The following is a 16,365-nucleotide window of genomic DNA, read 5'->3' as shown; positions in this document are numbered from 1 at the left end:
CCACCCTGACAGCTTAACTCTGAAAGTAAGCACTTTTCCACACCCAGAGAAGGGCCTCTGGAGCCGGAGAGCATTCCTAGGTATTTACAGGAAGGACTTAAGAAAGGAGAAACATTTAGACCTCCTGCTGTGTTCCTTCCTCTTGCTTCTCCAACCCTAACCCTTGCTGTTCATTCCTGAGCATATGCATAGGAGAGAGCCCTCCTCACCCAGGCTCAAATACACTGAACCATGAAAGGAACCAACATATTCCATCTTATGCCCACAGTGGTTGGGTGTCTGCCCTTGGTGGAGGCTGAAGCTCTCTGGAGCAGGCCTCCACCACTGTGCCTGGGACTCCTGAGGGGGCAGCCTCCCTCCCGGGCACCTAGACTAAGAAACTACTCACCTGGTGTCATAATCCTCCCCTGTACACCACTCCCTCAATCCCCTTTCCAACCAAGGGCACTCTCCTACCTGCTCCCACCTAGGTGCTCTGGGAGCGGTTCTCACTTCAGTAGGATGCTTATTAGAAATGAGGAGCCAAAGAAAAATCTCAAAGCCAAAATTAAGTTGCTAAGGGTCTGATAAAGACTGGCCCACCAGTCTGTCTGAATTTGCACTCTTGGCTCTAAATTCCTTCTACAGACTGGCCCAGATTCCTTAACAACCAAAGTTAATACTGCTCTGAATACTCAAGACAGGATCTGAGGTAGCAGCCTGTAAAAGACCAAAGAGCAGCCTGTACAGCCTGGGCTTGAGTGCCAAAGGGCCCGGTGCCAAATCCCTGGTGGCCCAGTTGTGTGACCCCACTTCCTGTTTGATCAGAGGTGGTAAGATCATGTTGATCGGGCTATCATGAGGATTTAACGTGCAGTGAGGCACTTCACCCGTCATACAGCTGTCAAGCAAGGAGGGCCTATTTATACCTTCCGAGACCTCATTTCCTCTAGGATCCCACTCCACATATTAACACAGGCACTTAGGGGCCAAATGCTGAGGACCTGTGAGCTTCCTGGGGGCCTACAAACATGTATGTGACCTGAAAGAAATGTCTAACCTACTCAACATTAATGAATATTTAATTAAATAAATGCCTGTATACCTGTATATTCTCCTTGACGATATTTAACGAGATACCCACAAGATGTCACATTAAGTCAGCTTCATTAATGTGCCAATTAAGCATTCGCAAAAATTTCATTACATTAAAAAATAATTAGCAGCTCTGATTTTTTCTCAGTTCATGAGGATCCTTGGGTGTACAAGATGATTGCTGGAAAATTAGAGCCAATAATCAATTAAGTGAGTTACTCATAGCCAAATCATTCTAAAATTAAAATGACCAAAATCCTTTCAAATAGTTTACAGCCAAACTATTATATTTAACAAGGGACGTGGGTGTACTTTCATATGTTTATCACGATGGAAGATGGAGGCCCAAGGGCCTAAGAGAGTTTTTAAATAGTTCTGAAAAATGAAGATTTAAGCAAAGGTGAATCCACATAGCCTGAGTTCAACACAGACTACCCCAATTCAGGCGTGTCCTCAGCACTTCCAGGAAACCCGCCCCGGGGCTCAGGGACACCGCAGTCCTGGCCTCCTGGTGAGCTCACTTTCCTGGGCTGGGACCCTGGGATCAATCTGAACCACAATGTGTGCCTTTTCCCGACTTGCTGTCCTGCTGCAATCTGTCAGTGACTCACCTTGCTCAGCACCCACACCCTGCAGGTCCTCCCGCCCATACACCCCTGCTCATCCCACCCTTGCTTTCTGCAGAACACCTGCCATCGCAGCAGGGCCTGGGCCGTCCCGGCCCTCAGAACCCACCTATCCCCTGGGCTCCCCTTCTGCTTTCTCGACACCCCCTCTGGCTCATTCAGAGACTCACCTTTTCTCCCAGAAACTGGTATTTATCACCGCAGAGAGAGGGCGCCACCGGGGGGACACTTCTCACCCCAGCTGGATGACAAACGGTCCACTCTGACCACATCTTACTGCCAGCCTATCCTGCAGAAGGCGACCCATGTGCTTGTAATGACAACGGAGGCTTTCAAAGAGATTGCCTGGTTTTCATTTATTTATTTTTGTTTGCCCAGTTTTCAGTCGAGGCACTGGGGGATTACATGCACATCTATAATTTGCCTCCTGCCTCAGGGCACCCCACAGAAGGGTTACCTCACAAAGCAATCCTTGCTGAGTTAACAGGCATCAGTTCCAGTTCTGCCCTCATGGGCTGGTTAGCAAGGGTAAGACTTTAATGTCTCTGATCAGCTTCCCAGCTGGCAGAGCCGGAATGAAATTACTAGTTCCCTTCTTAAAGTCGCAGAATGGCGAAAGGGGAAAATTAAATCATGTCTACCTGTGCTGGGCCCCTCAGAGAGAAGGGCCCAGGTGGGGCATCATTTCCAGTGGAGACCCACAGTAACCCTGGAGACCAGGCCTAGAATCTCTGCCCCCTGGGAGGTATAAGCCTTCTTCCTCCCTCCCCCCTTAGGTGCTGGCCATCAGGCCGTGTTGCGCGCCTCCTTCAGACGCAGTGATGAACACGGGCTCTTGAGGAAGTGTGGCTGAAGGGCTGAGTCTCATGAGGGCAGCCAAGCCACAACCACCTGCACGCCCGAGGTGGCCACAGCTAAGCAGCTGCACAGGAGTGGCTCACTGGCGGGCTGTGGGTTATGCAAGCACTGAACGGAGGTTGGGGATGTGATGGGGGGAATGGGCACGGGTCACCCATACAGTGATGCAGACTAGACCGCTGCACGGCTCCACAGATATTCAGGAACTTGCTTTATCACATCACACACAGACCACAGAGAAACTCATCGGTGACAGGGCCCTGCTAGTCAGCCCCACCCTGTCTGCCTTGACCCTAAGTGCAGCTGGGGCCCCTGCGGCAGCAGAACTGTCTGGAGCCTCTGGTGCAGCTCCACCCCATGTCCAGGGTGAGCCTGCCCCACAAGGTGGCACCAGGAGGAGAGGAAGCAGCCACCTACGCAGAATGACTGGAGCAGCTCTCAGTCAAGGTCTCAGGACCAGCTTCAGGGGGTCAGCGAGCCCTGAGCTTACGGGCAAAATCAGGGGTGCACACACACAGATACTTCACCTGGACGGTGAGCCCACACTCTTTGTCGGACCTTCTAAAGGATGCATGACACCCCCTCCAAAAAAAGTTAAGAACCCCTGTTCCGGAAAGCAAGACACTGACAAAATGGGGCACAGGTGGTGGGACAGTGGGGCTGATGGTGTAGAAGAGAAGGGCCATCAGGTTATGTGGGAAGATGGTGGCACCAAAGGCTACCCTCAATTATTTTCTAGTTTCCCCCAAAACTGCTTCTACTGCCATCAATGCCCTGGGTAACTTCAAGTGAAGAACTTTCATGTCTGGTGCCCCTATCTTCCCAACACAGCCCTCAAGAGCGAGCTACGGAAGGGCACCCTCAAACAGAGAAACCACACACACACCGCACGCTGTTGCACTGGGCTTAAATGCTTTCCTCCAGGGGAAATACTTAGGGGTTAACAAGAAATACCCTGGAAGGCTGAATTTGATACCAGCACCACAGCTAAATGGTTTTCTGGGAAAACCCCTGTTTTCTGGCTCTGCATCAGGCAGAAGGTAAAGGCTCTCAGCTCCATGTAACCTGACCCAGTGGCAGCTGTGGGTTTTGCAAAACCCCACCCAGGCCTGCCTCTCTCATGAAGGGCTAAAAGGCAAGTCCATCCTTACTAAATGAGGCAGCCTCCAAAGCAAAGCATTCTAAAAACCCTCATCCAAGTGCCATTTATAAATCATGATTCAGCAGACTGTATTCAGCCTTCCCCCACCAAAAAAAACCCTTCCCAAACCTTCTCAAACAAGAGAGTTTAGAGTTTTATTAATAATTAAGTTCTCTGCTCCAAACCTCCGAGAGAAATGACCTAACCAGCTCACAGCAAGACCAGACAGGAGAGAGAAGGCCCAGGCCTCTGGCCTGCTGGGCCCAGAGGCAGCCACATTTCTTACCACAAGGCATGCACACATTGCCCACAGCTGTGCCTGCACGTTGGCCCTTCCCCCTCCCCGAGGTCATTATCTTTTCTCTAATCCGCTCAGACACTGCCCTGCATCTCCGTTGTTGTAACCAGCTGAGTGCCCGGGCCAGGCTGCCTGCAGCCCCAGGAGCCGCCTGCCCCTCCAGACTTGCCCCCTGACCAGCCTCTGAGATGGAAGGCTGAGCACAAGGACTTCCACAGCTGGTTTCAAAAAGGAAGCAGCCGCCACTCAGACTAATCTCCCCATGCATCTGCAGCCCCTGAGGGTGGGAGAACATGGACCAGGAAGCAGAGGTCCCCAAGAGGCCTGAAGCTCGGGGAGCGTGGGGCGAGCAGGGCTTCCGGAGCCTCAGTGCTGGCGGGACGCCACCTGGCTCTCCTCACTGGACAAAGAGTTCCTCTTTCTGGTGAGGCTCTAAATCCCCCCGGCCTTTTTTTATGACTGCTGCATCCATAGCAGGTTAGCCCTGGGGCTTGCTCCGGGGAGGGGCCCATAAAAGAAGTTGAATTCAGCAGCTACAGGTGGGCCTCATCAACCAGCCCCAAGGTCTCGGTATTGCGGGGGGCTGCTCCCACTCATCTGTGCCATTTGGACCCCGGGGTGGCCTGTCAGCCAGCCTGTCAGACTCTCCAGCAATCAGCTGGCTGCTGGACAGTTTCCTGGCACCTCTGAGCCCCTTCCTGGGCATTCTTAGCCTGCCTCTGCAGGAATCCTGCCTCGGTGATTGATAAAATTCCAGGGCAGTGCCAACGCTTTCTGCGCTGCTCCTGTGAAACTATACCTTTTGGGAGAATCCTTTATAGCAACTGGGTTTTTAAATGTTGTTTTCTGTTCCTTTTTTCCCCAGTTACAAGAGCAATGTCATGTCCCAGTCCTATCTTGTCCCAGTCCTACCCTCCCAGTCTGTACCTCCTCTGCAGGAGCTGGGAGGAGCTGCAGGCCCACCCTCCAGGAAGATGCTAACCTCCCTGCTCCAGCGCCAGTCAGCAGGGAAGCTTCAAAGGCAACCCTGGGGAAGGGGGAGCCCTTCACTGCCCTCGAGGCATCCCTAAATGCTACTGCCCAAGGGATGTTGACACTGAACTTGCTTAGAGAACAGGAATTCCCTGTCCCAGGCCAACATTACCTTGGAGATGTAGGTCAGCTGCAAAGATCCGACGGCTCCTGCCCCAACTGCCAGGTTCTGAAAGACATGTTTTTGGTTTTAAGAAGGAGGCCACCGGGGAGGCGGTGGAAACAACAGTAAGAGATGAAAGACCCGGATTCTAGATGGCTGATGCCACTTAACTGGCTGTTACAATCGTGAGCGAGTCATTTGCCCCATTCTTTAGCTAACTTTCCTTATCCGTAAAACAGTGTTCATTCTTACCATGGATATGATTGCATTAATGTAATCCTCATTTATTATAGGGAGGCTTCTGGTACTGTCGTTAAAAGTGTGGGTTGGTTAAAAGTGTAGGCTTTTGACTGTGTTAAGTCGCTCAAACACTAAGCCTCAGTTTGCCTTTCTGTAAACACAGGAATAATGACAGTACCTACCTCACAGGGCAGCTGTTAGGATGACGTGGTACATTTAAAATGAGCCCTTGGAATTGCCCAAGTGTGGGACTCTCCCACGGATGTCTCTCACCAAGCGTTAGCTATTATATTTCTTTTCTTCTTGGTGGCTTGGTCCTATTTTATGCCACTTCAAATTATTTTCGTCACAAAGAGGGTACAGATTCACACAATACGGATGTTAAAAATACAGCTGTTCAGTCTATTTCACAGGACTGTGGTGCGTGCCAAATGGAACGATGTCTGTACTCTATGAGACCGACTACGTAAATGTACATGAAAGCATCAAGAAGCTCACAAGCAATATTCGATCCTGGCACAATCCCTTTGGCTTTCTGATTGCTCCATCGTCGGAAATGAAGCAGTGAAGACACAGGGATGGTGGCCAAGATTTGAAATCAGAGCTGCATAGCTTCTAATGTTAACATGGAAAACCCAGTGACCCATGGACCTGAGAACCTGTCCTTAGCTCCTGGTGACCTCCTAAACCCCTGCCATCAGCCTCAGAGAGTAACTGGGAAGACCCCATTACCTGGCATCATCTCAAAGCAACCAACAGAGGTGAATTTTGGATAATGGGAATTTAGTTTCCTAAAATGCTGAGAGTAAAATGACCTGTTATTCCAGGAGCCTGCCCTTAGGAAGTACCTTAGATGGCAGAGAAGAGTTCTTTTAAGCCCAATTACCTAAATTAACATGTACCACGTGAAGCAAATGCCATGTGTTAAATTTCCTATTTACACAAGAAAATGGATGGGGGATAATCCCCAATGAAAGGATTCTCAGAGCCTTAGTCTTTTAGAGTGAGAGATCTCGAAAAAATATCTCCCTCCTTTTGCAAATGAGGCCATAAATCTAAAATCTCACAGATGAGCATTTCAGATACAGGTGACTTGACTTACACATTTTGTTTAAACTACACAAAGACTGCATTTTGTTTCGGTTTTTAGGAAACCTGTATTGAGTAAAGACAGATAGCCCTTACACCCCTAAATCAGAGTCCAGAAAGGAGCCACAACACCCCAAAAGGCCAGTGAGGGACTGACTCTGCCCCAGAGGAGAATGTGAACCACTCTGGACAAACACAGCTTTGCACGAAGACTGCCCAAGGCTGGCCTGGGTCTGCACGGCCTCTGCTGCACACTGGGCACCTGGCTCACCCCCAGCCAGGTTTGCACTTGAGGAAAGTGACCTGTGAGGGAGGGGATTTGCCCAAGGTCAGGTGATTTGGTAGCAGAGCCTGAACTAAATTAAAGCTCAGGTCTCCGGACTTCCACGCAGCGCCCCAGCAGCAGCATGGTATAATGTTCAAAGCTTGAGCTGCTGGAATTCTAGCTGTGATGTTATCATCCTAGGACTTCCAAGGCAAGTTTATTTACCTATGAGATGGGGGTAATGAACACAGTTTCACAGGCTTGCTGTGGGATGACATGGAGATGCACAGAGCCCAGCACAGGGTGAGGCCTCTCCCAGACCCACAAGGCTAATTATAAGACGCGGACACCAAGGCTCTCCTCACCAAACCATGGCCCCAAGGCCTCCAGAGCCCAGTCTTAAGAGTGACGAAATGGCACTTGGGGAGCCATTCAGACACATGTAATGACAGACAGGTGAACTTGAACTAGTTCATCCCCTCCACTCTCTGGGGCTGCTCCACCCACAGCCCCTGCCCCCTTCAGGGGCAGAGACAGACCAGCAGTCCCCCAGTTACACCAGGGCTGCAAGTACCCCCACTCCCTCCACCCACAGCCACCCACGGTCAGCTCCTGGGCTCACATGGGCCTCCTGAGAAGCAAGGAAAATATGGCTAATGTCTGTAAATGCCATTTCCCCCCACCTTCCTCCCCACCCGGGGGGAAATGAGTGACAGGAGAAAACAGCCCCCAGATTACTGGGCCTAGGGGATTAATGGTGACAGCTCACTGCTGGGGTGGCAGCCCCAGGAAGGCACGTCCTGGTCAAGGAAGATTGTGCCAACATGCCTGAGCTGAGCGCCTGGGCAGACAGATGTGAGGGCAGGAGTGCCAAGGAACAGGACCTGGGGGAGGGCAGGGTGTCAGAGCCCGCACAGGCCGCCTCTTGGCCACAGCCGGCTCCTCCCGGGAGGGGTGGGAGGGGCACCTTCGCAAAGCCTTCTCCACCCACCGCAGCCTGCCCTGACCTTGCCTTCTGGAATTCATGTACTTTGCTGCACATCTGAATCTCCTGGGGAACTCATTTGAAAAGGCCCAGCTCAGGCCTCAGCCAAAACACACTGACTCAGGATCCAGGGGAATGTGGTCAGGACACATACATTTTCAAAATGCTCCCCCGAAAAAATTAATAAATAGAAAGAGAGAGAGAGAGACAGAGAGAGAGAGAAGAGAGAGAAGAGAGAGAACAACTGGTCTGCATGACAAAATCTAGCCCTGGTTTCTGTATTGAAGTATATTTTTCTGGGAGTTTAAGTCTCTCCTTACTAGATTTTAAGCACACGAGGACATGAAAAGAATCACATTCCTCTCCATAGCAGGCTCCTCCATCTGCTAAGGAAAACCCCATTTGTGTGATGGCTCTCAGAGAGTTCTGTCCACCACTGGCAAACACATTTCTTTGGGAAGCCTTGTTCCCGTTCCCAACATGGGCATCACTTGAGCTTGCAGTTCCCGTGACCTGGGACAGCAATTGACGCAGAAGGCATAAAAGGACTGAGTCCCAGCTAAAAGGGGGAGCAAGGGGCTGGGAAGAGGGACCAACATCATCTGAGCGGATGGGTTGTGGACACAGGTGGGTGGGAAGGTTGCTTATTTTTGAACCAACTAATATCCCCAGGTTTTTAACTGATCTAGGGGTTGGGCCCAGGCACCTGCATGTTTTTAAAGCTCCCGAGTGATTGCACTGCGTCGCCAGGTCACAGACCCACTGCTGCGCCCGCTGGTCCTGCTGGCTGGACACTGGACATGCAGCAGCTGGTGAGAGGAAGGATCTCTCCCGGCCACAGCTATTGGTGCCCCCATTTGCAGCACTGACACTAAACGGGCAGGTGGAAGGTAAAAGCAAGGGGCAAGAGAAGGAAAGGAGGTCCCAGCGCACGCACGGATGTCTGTAAGTCAGGAGCGCCCTGTACACTTCTGAGACTTTCAAATCTGGGGGAACCGTGAAGGGCACAGGGCAGGTTCCTGTTCAATGGCCAACAGTTTTTACAAAGACACTGACAAGGCCTTGCTTTTGGCTCAAGTGTTCTTCTGTCACCAAAGACCTCAAAAGTGGTCCTACTCCCCAGGAGTGGAAAGCATTGGGTTTATTATTTTCCAGTACAAGGAAGGAGCTGAGGTGCCCACACAGAGAAGTGAAACATCTCCTACGGTATTTTTTCTGGAAGCAACATCATTTCTTGTTGAAACAGAAAAGTTGCCCATGTAAGCAACTGACCTTCCAGGGAGCATAGCAAGGTGCACAGGCTTGACTACACACAGCGGCAGACCCATAGGTTCCCAGGATGTAGCGGGATGGGAGCACTATGAGGTTCTGTCGGTACCTTGTCATTCAGCCACTACATGAATCCTCTGAGGCTCAACTTGGGGAAGTGACTTCCTCAAGGAGCCACAGGAAGACAGAGCGTGTAACTTCCAGTGTCGACCTGGTGCTTCGGCACAGCACAGCTTCAGAAAGGCGGGGGGCAGGGGGGGAGCTGCAGAGATTTAGGGTCTACTATGCACCAGGCTGGGCTAGTTTCTTCTGCACACTGTCGTTGAATCCTAACAATACCATTTTACAGATGAAGAAACTAAGGATGGGGCAGGAGGAGCACCTTGTCCAAGGTCCCCCAGAACCCAAGCTGCCAGGCCAGGTTTAGAACCCAACCCTTCCTGATTCTCAAATCCCATGCCACCTCCCGAGACAGTCCTTCAAATGTACAAGGACCCGCTCATTATTTAAGAGTTGATTATCAATGAAAGGTAAATACAAAAGCAGGACCAGCAGGGTCACATCAAAAGTGGCCCTGAAGAGCTGCCCAAGCTGGGCAGGGCAGGAACTGGTCAAACTGGCTCTCAGTTGCCAAACACCGAAAGATCAGGGGTTCCGGGTGGAAACCAGGGAGGAGATGCCGGCGCCCTCTGACCTCTTACGTCCCTCCGAGGTGTCTAGCAGGCCACAGGGGAGAGGAGGAAGGGAATGTCCGTGGAAATCCCACAGCCAGGGCATGAGCCTGCAGGGCCGCCCATGGGCGGAAACCATCATAAGCCCAGGCCAGACTCAGCTCTCCAAAGAAACCTGCCCAAGCTGAGGGTGTGATGGGAACGGAGGGGACAGCGTCATCCCCTCTGCCCCACGGCCCGTGCCCTGGCATGACAGAAAGACCAAAGCAAGGTAGCCAAGCTGCTCCCAGGCATTAGGCAACCCGGACAGTGGCCTGACCCGCTGCTCCGGCATGAAACACATCTCCTCCCCTCCACCCTAGAGCTCCACTTCCCGACACCGACCTGAGGGGAGGTGGAATGCCAGGGCCACTCTCCCCATATCCAGTTCAAACCAGGGACTTGATCTTTCCCTTCACAGAGAGTCAATTCTCCATTGTGAACTGCTATGCCAGCGTAATGCATGCCTCCGGGTGACATGCCAGCTCTGCCTTCCACCAGGACGAACTCCATGATGGAGAAGTCTCTTGACCACCCCCCATCCTGGAAATAGCACCCTAAGACACGATCAAAGGCTGGGCTCCAGATAACCCCCCGGACACAAAACTCCAACTGCTGGCCACAGAAATGGTTCTAAAACCTGAAACTCAATAAGCCAACTCCTTCTACCTCAAAGTCAACTGTCGTATTTCCCATCCCCTCTCGGATAGCTTCCCTTCCTGACCAGAGGCTCTGCGCTCTCTCCATCACCTGGGGACAAACCTTTTGATGGGCCCACTTCACGTCAGTCTGTCACCCAGCCTGTCGTCTCCCTTCACACAGTCTTTCCACCTACCCCTGCTGCCCCATTCCCACTGCTCCACCCCACAGATTGTCACCTCCAACTCCAGCCTCTGCCCATATCCCAACCACCCGTGGTCACTGCCAGAACAAACTTTCTGAATAAATAACATCTCTGTGGCATGTTAAGAGTTTATCGAAGCACAATGCATGTACGTTATTTAATCTTCACTCCAACTAGATGAGAGCTAGGGTTCATTAAAAGCATTACCCCTATTTTACAAATGAAGACAGGAGGCTCACAACAATGGATGCTTTCTAATAATGTCTTCATCAATTTCTCCTGTGCTCAGCAGACAGACTGAACTAGGAAAATGGGCTCTGAAGCAAATCTAGTGGGTAACTCCTCTCCCAAACATACGATTACCTGCTTTGCCTTAGAGACGCTGTTTTAATAATGTAATGGCATTCTTTTCTATATAGATACATAAATGCATAAAAAGAGATGTGTATGATAGATATGTTAAACAGAATGCTGAAGGTTGAAATCTAAAGCTAAACATAAGTATAACCAAAGGCAGATTTTAAGAAAGAATAGTTACCACCATGGTTTTGCATTAGTAAAGCATCTTCTAAGTCTCACAGCTCTCATCTCTTGAGTGGCTCCTATTTTAATCCTGAGTAGAGCTAACTACTAAAAATTATAAGAACAAGAACTTTTTTTTTTTTTTTTTGGATTTGGTCTATTTTGGGGATCTTTGGTCCTCCCATTTTTTTTATTTTGGTATCATTAATCTACAATTACAGAAAGAACATTATATTTACTAGGTTCCCCCCTTCACGAAGTCCCCCCCACATACTCCTTCACAGTCACTGTCCATCTGCATAGTAAGATGCTGTAAAATCACTACTTGTCTTCTCTGTGTTGTGCAGCCCTCCCCGTGTCCCCCACGCACTATGCATGCTAATTGTAGTGCCCTCTTTCTTTTTCCCCGCCCTTTTCCCTCCCTTCCCACCCATTGTCCCCAGTCCCTTTCCCTTTGGTAACTATTAGTCCATTCTAGGGTTCTGTGATTCTGCTGCTGTTTTGTTCCTTCAGTTTTCCTCTGTTCTTATACTCCACATATGAGTGAAATCATTTGGTACTTGTCCTTTTCCACTTGGCTTATTTCACTGAGCATAATACTCTCTAGCTCCATCCATGTTGTTGCGAATGGTAGGATCTGTTTTTTTCTTATGGCTGCATAATATTCCATTGCGTATATGTTCCACATCTTCTTTATCCATTCATCTACTGATGGACGTTTAGGTTGCTTCCATATCTTGGCTATTGTAAACAGTGCAGCGATAAACATAGGGGTGCATCTGTCTTTTTCAAACTGGAGTGCTGCATTCTTAGGGTAAATTCCTAGAAGTGGAATTCCTGGGTCAAATGGTATTTCTATTTTGAGCATTCTGAGGAACCTCCATACTGCTTTCCACAATGGTTGAACTAGTTTACATTCCCACCAGCAATGTAGGAGGGTTTCCCTTTCTCCACAACCTCGCCAACATTTGTTGTTGTTTGTACAAGAACTTTTTTAAATGTAAGATTTCTATAGAAAACACATACAACAAAATTGTGCTTACAGTATTTTATGTATGTGAACTCTCAAAAAACCCACACATAATTTTAATTCTAAAAACAGTAATTGAAATAAAAATCTACCCTTAGCAGAATTTGCATTTTGCTGAGAATACAGATTTGTGGCTTAAAATAATTCTTTGGAGATTTTTTTTTCCCCCCAAAGGAATTCTACAATCTTACTCTAACACAGTAAGGACAAGAGCACACCAGAAATTCTACTTAACCCTTGAAGTCATCTGTCTACACAGACAGTTAGTATACTGACCATACAAAGGCCGTGAATTAAAAGCACTTTGCCTAAGCCAACTGCTGAAGATCTGAAAGTTATCATGAAACTTGTATATGCAGAGAATCCCTCAGGACAGACACACCAGAAAACACTAATACTTGCCTCTGGGCTGGGGGAAGTGTGGCTGGAGGACAGGAGTGGAAGGGAGAAACCTGTCACTGTATCACCTTTCCCACATTTTGGATTTTGTACTATGTGCATGTATCGGCCATTTCTTAAAGAAAGTTATCTTACTGGTTCTTGGCATTTTGACAGGTGGAAGCATATGATGCAAAAATCTTTTAAATATTATTGATTTCAGCCCAATGTTGCACCAGGAGGTTTCTGATGCAGAAAACAGAATTCATAAAATATACCAACTTTCACTTAGCCTTCAGGACAAAACTATGATCCATTATATGCTTTGTATCAATAAAATTTCCCTTTCCTATCACTCTTCTGTACTCTTTCTACTAAAATGCAGCCAAATATCCATTTTTGTGTCAACACAACTAAAGTTCTTTGCCCCTTGCAATGGAAAGAATTGCTTCAGCTTATTTAAAAACACAGACAGCCAAAGGTTTTGACTGCGGCCCCATAGTTACTAAGAGTTACCAGTCTTCATGTGTAAGATGTTGATCCATAACTTACATCATGGCCTTGGAAAAGTCGAAGCATCTAAGTATTTTTTGGCAAAAGAGAGAAAATACATTTTCGGAGTAAATTTGACAAGAACACTCATCTAGTGCAATACTGTTTTCATGCTTCCGTTTATCATTTGGTCAGGGTTGTGTAACTCAGTCTTGCAATTACTTAGGCCAAGTGAGCAGTAAGGGTGGAATGTAAGCTTAGTTACTCTATCGATCACTGTGGTAAAGTAGAGAAGTCTAAGGACTTTCACCTCCTCTCTCATGAGAGGGACTGCCATTCCATTAAAATACAAATGCTGGTGCTGTAATATCAGAGCAATGTTTTAAGGGAAATCCAACCAATATTTCTTTCTATTCAAGAACTATTTGTGTGCTTATATTGTCAGCATATTGATGTTTAAATGCATTAGCCAAACCAGCAGCCATAATCAATAATATTGAAACTTTCCATTTATAGGGGTGCTTTTAGCTAATGGGCTTCATCCGGTATCGGTGTGACATCTCTGCTGCCTATATGAAAAGTCTTGACTTTACAGATCCTGTCAGACGTGTGCCTACTCCATGCACACCGACCTCCCCCACACGCCCACTGTCCATCCCGGGAGCAGCCTGGGAGCACTGGTCACTAGCCTCTAGCCTCCAGAATCTGTTGGCTGTTCTGCTGTGAGCACAATGCCTGGCACCTGCCTCTCTGCTTCAGAGGCCTGCCTTCAGGATGGAAGAGCCATTTGCCCACACTGGCAGAGCCAGAACCGGTGACTGTCCGGTGGGGCACTGGAAAGCCTAGCTTCCTTGGGACAACTCAGGCCTAACTCCCCCGGAACCCCCTCCAGCCTCAGGCTTGGGCCTACCCTTTGGCGCCTTCTGCCTGAGCTCAGGCACTTGTCTGGCTTCCTCCAGTTGCCTGTCCTGGCTCCCAGCTCTCTTGACGGTCTCCAAGGGAAAATTTCCTTAACAAAGACCTTGCCACAAATCCTGGCCTCCATGCCTGACTCCTGGTCTCAGGTCCATTCCGGGGGAGCCAACGTAACACACCCTCCAACCAGACAAGCTCCCCTCCCCTCCTTGGCGCTGCCTCTGCCCCATGATGACTGCTGTTCCCTCACCCAGAAGGCCCTCCTCTTCCCCTATGACTCTGCTTAGGAAAGGGTGCCTAACAAGCAGATGAGATTCTGTAAGTGAAAACACTTCAAAACCTGCAAAATGCTCACAAACAGAAATCACGTGTAGTGATAATCTCATGCATCCTTCCAGATCTGGATCTAGGGCCACCCCTCCATGAAGGGGTCCCCCACACTCCCTGCCACACTTCTATTTAATCATCTACCTGCTGACCTTCAGCATAAACCCATTGCAGGCAAAGACGTGGTCTTACTCACTGTCGTAGCCTCAGCATCTAGACTGGTGTCTGGCACACGGGACATATTTGGCAAATATGTTACATAACACTGCTAAATTCTAGGATCTCTCTCTAGTCTTGGCCCTTCAGAAAATGAAGGGCCCAAAGCCATGTTATGGGTCCCAAGCATACCTACAGTCCAGAGAGAATAAATGACTTCTTTAATGTATAAAACAACTGAGTGGCAGAGCCAAGATCTGATCCATGATCTCCGTCTCCCGGCCTGAGAACTTTCCAGATGAGACTCTACCTGCTGGTCCAAAATTGTCCCCGGATGGGTAGCAGTAAGCGAAAACTGTCCCCCTCCCCACCCCTCCTTCAACAAGCTCTCAGCATCTAGGCCAGTTGCTTACTGACGTGCTTCTTGTTATAAAGACGGACTGGGGTTTTTAGTCCTGCAGTTTTGTGTATATTGGTTTCATCTCTCTAACTACACCTGAAGCTTCCCGGATGCAAAGACCTCTCTGAATTCCCCTCTGATCTGTCTGCAGGACCTTGCACAGGGCTGAGCACAAATATCAGTAGGAGGAAAGAAGCAGACAAAGGTGAGGAGCGCAGACATCAGAGGCAGCTCTGCACGGGCTCCAACCCGGCTCTGCACTGACCATGTGTGTGACCTTAAATGAAGTCACTGAACTTCTGTGCACCAGGCAGAGCACTGGCAGAGGGATCAGAGTCCCTGAGTCCCAGCGATTATCGGGAGGACTTGTTATAACATATGTGAAGCCTTTCCCACAATGGCCGGCATAAGGCAGCCACTCAGGAAGCGTGACCCGCAGTTACCAGTAACGGCAGTAGCAGTGGTGGTAAAAAACAGGCTCCATAAACACCAACCAACAAGTGGCTTCAACAGGCAAAGGTCAGAGACCTGGGTTCAGAAAATGCCCTGCTTATCAATGCCTATTAAATAACCAAGATATCCTATCAAGAGTTTTCATTTCCCTATGAAAGATGCTCAGTGAACAAACTCAGTTCCCAGTGTTTCTCTCTACAGGGACAGAACAGCCCCCCCATGGCCTCCCCTGTTTGTTCTTGGGGATCACTTCTGATCCATCTTTGCCTACTCTGCAAAGCTTCCACTCAGTTTAGGCCATGTCCTCAATCCCAAGGGAGTGATGTCGGGCACTCTGCATTTCATAAAGGCCTCCCTCCTGAGAGCCTCTAGTTTGTTCACTCAGTCATTCAATAAGCACATGTTTATTCCAGGCTGGGCACTGTGGGCCAGAAGCTCCGCCTGATAAGTTCCCTGCCTCTAGGACCTCCCAGGCCTGAGAGGCCCCTGGCTTCTCTGCCCTAACCAGAGACCACCTCTGAAAGCTTTCCTTCCTCCCGGACATATCAAGGTGACTGTTTCATTACCAACAGTATTAGCAGGGGAAGTAGAGTCAGGTGCCAGGGTTAGAATCCTGGCTCTGCTACTTTCTTATTATGTAACCATGGGTAAATTTCTCCCCTCTGTGCCTCACCCACCTCACCTTTAGAAGGAATACACTAATTCCAATTAGACTTCTTGTCAGAATGGCAGGAAAACCCAATGAAGTCCATAGAACAGTGCTTGGCTTATAGCAATAAATGCTCGCTAATACTATTTTACAACTTACACACATATCCAGTCTACTCCAAGTCTAGAATGGCTGTTTGGTCATTAACACAATAAAGTGCTAAGCCACCAACTGAAGAAGTAAATGTTCTGAACTATTGCTATGTCACAGCCAGACTCTCCTTTTCCAGGCATATGCCAAGCCAGTGGAAATCCAGGGAAAATGCAAAGAATCTCTAGCAGGACACACCAGTTCTATTTGGTAACTTGAACTCAGAGAAGACTCCAGCACAAAGAGAACCCTGAGAGCTCAGTTGGCTGATCTGCCCATCAAACCCAGAAAGAGCAGGAAGCTGCCCTGGGCAGGTGGGACCTGCTGCACAGGCTGACCCCAGAGATGCTAGGCAAGCA

General features: G+C 49.0%; 1 protein-coding gene across 2 annotated transcripts in view; it reads right to left on the bottom strand.

Moving 5' to 3' along the window:
* PLEKHA2 (pleckstrin homology domain containing A2) overlaps positions 1–16,365 on the bottom strand; it is a 52,930-nt gene that overhangs the window by 23,026 nt on the left and 13,539 nt on the right. For both annotated transcript variants that reach the window (XM_037015000.2, XM_037015002.2), the window contains exon 4: positions 5,142–5,198. In XM_037015000.2, coding sequence (XP_036870895.1) covers positions 5,142–5,198 — 57 coding nt within the window. The remainder of the gene's footprint in view (positions 1–5,141; positions 5,199–16,365) is intronic.

The sequence above is a fragment of the Manis javanica genome, chromosome 12, assembly GCF_040802235.1.
Source record: "Manis javanica isolate MJ-LG chromosome 12, MJ_LKY, whole genome shotgun sequence".
NCBI classification, from domain to species: domain Eukaryota; kingdom Metazoa; phylum Chordata; class Mammalia; order Pholidota; family Manidae; genus Manis; species Manis javanica.
Note: the sequence above shows the minus strand (reverse complement) of the source record. Positions and strands in the feature narration are given on the sequence as shown.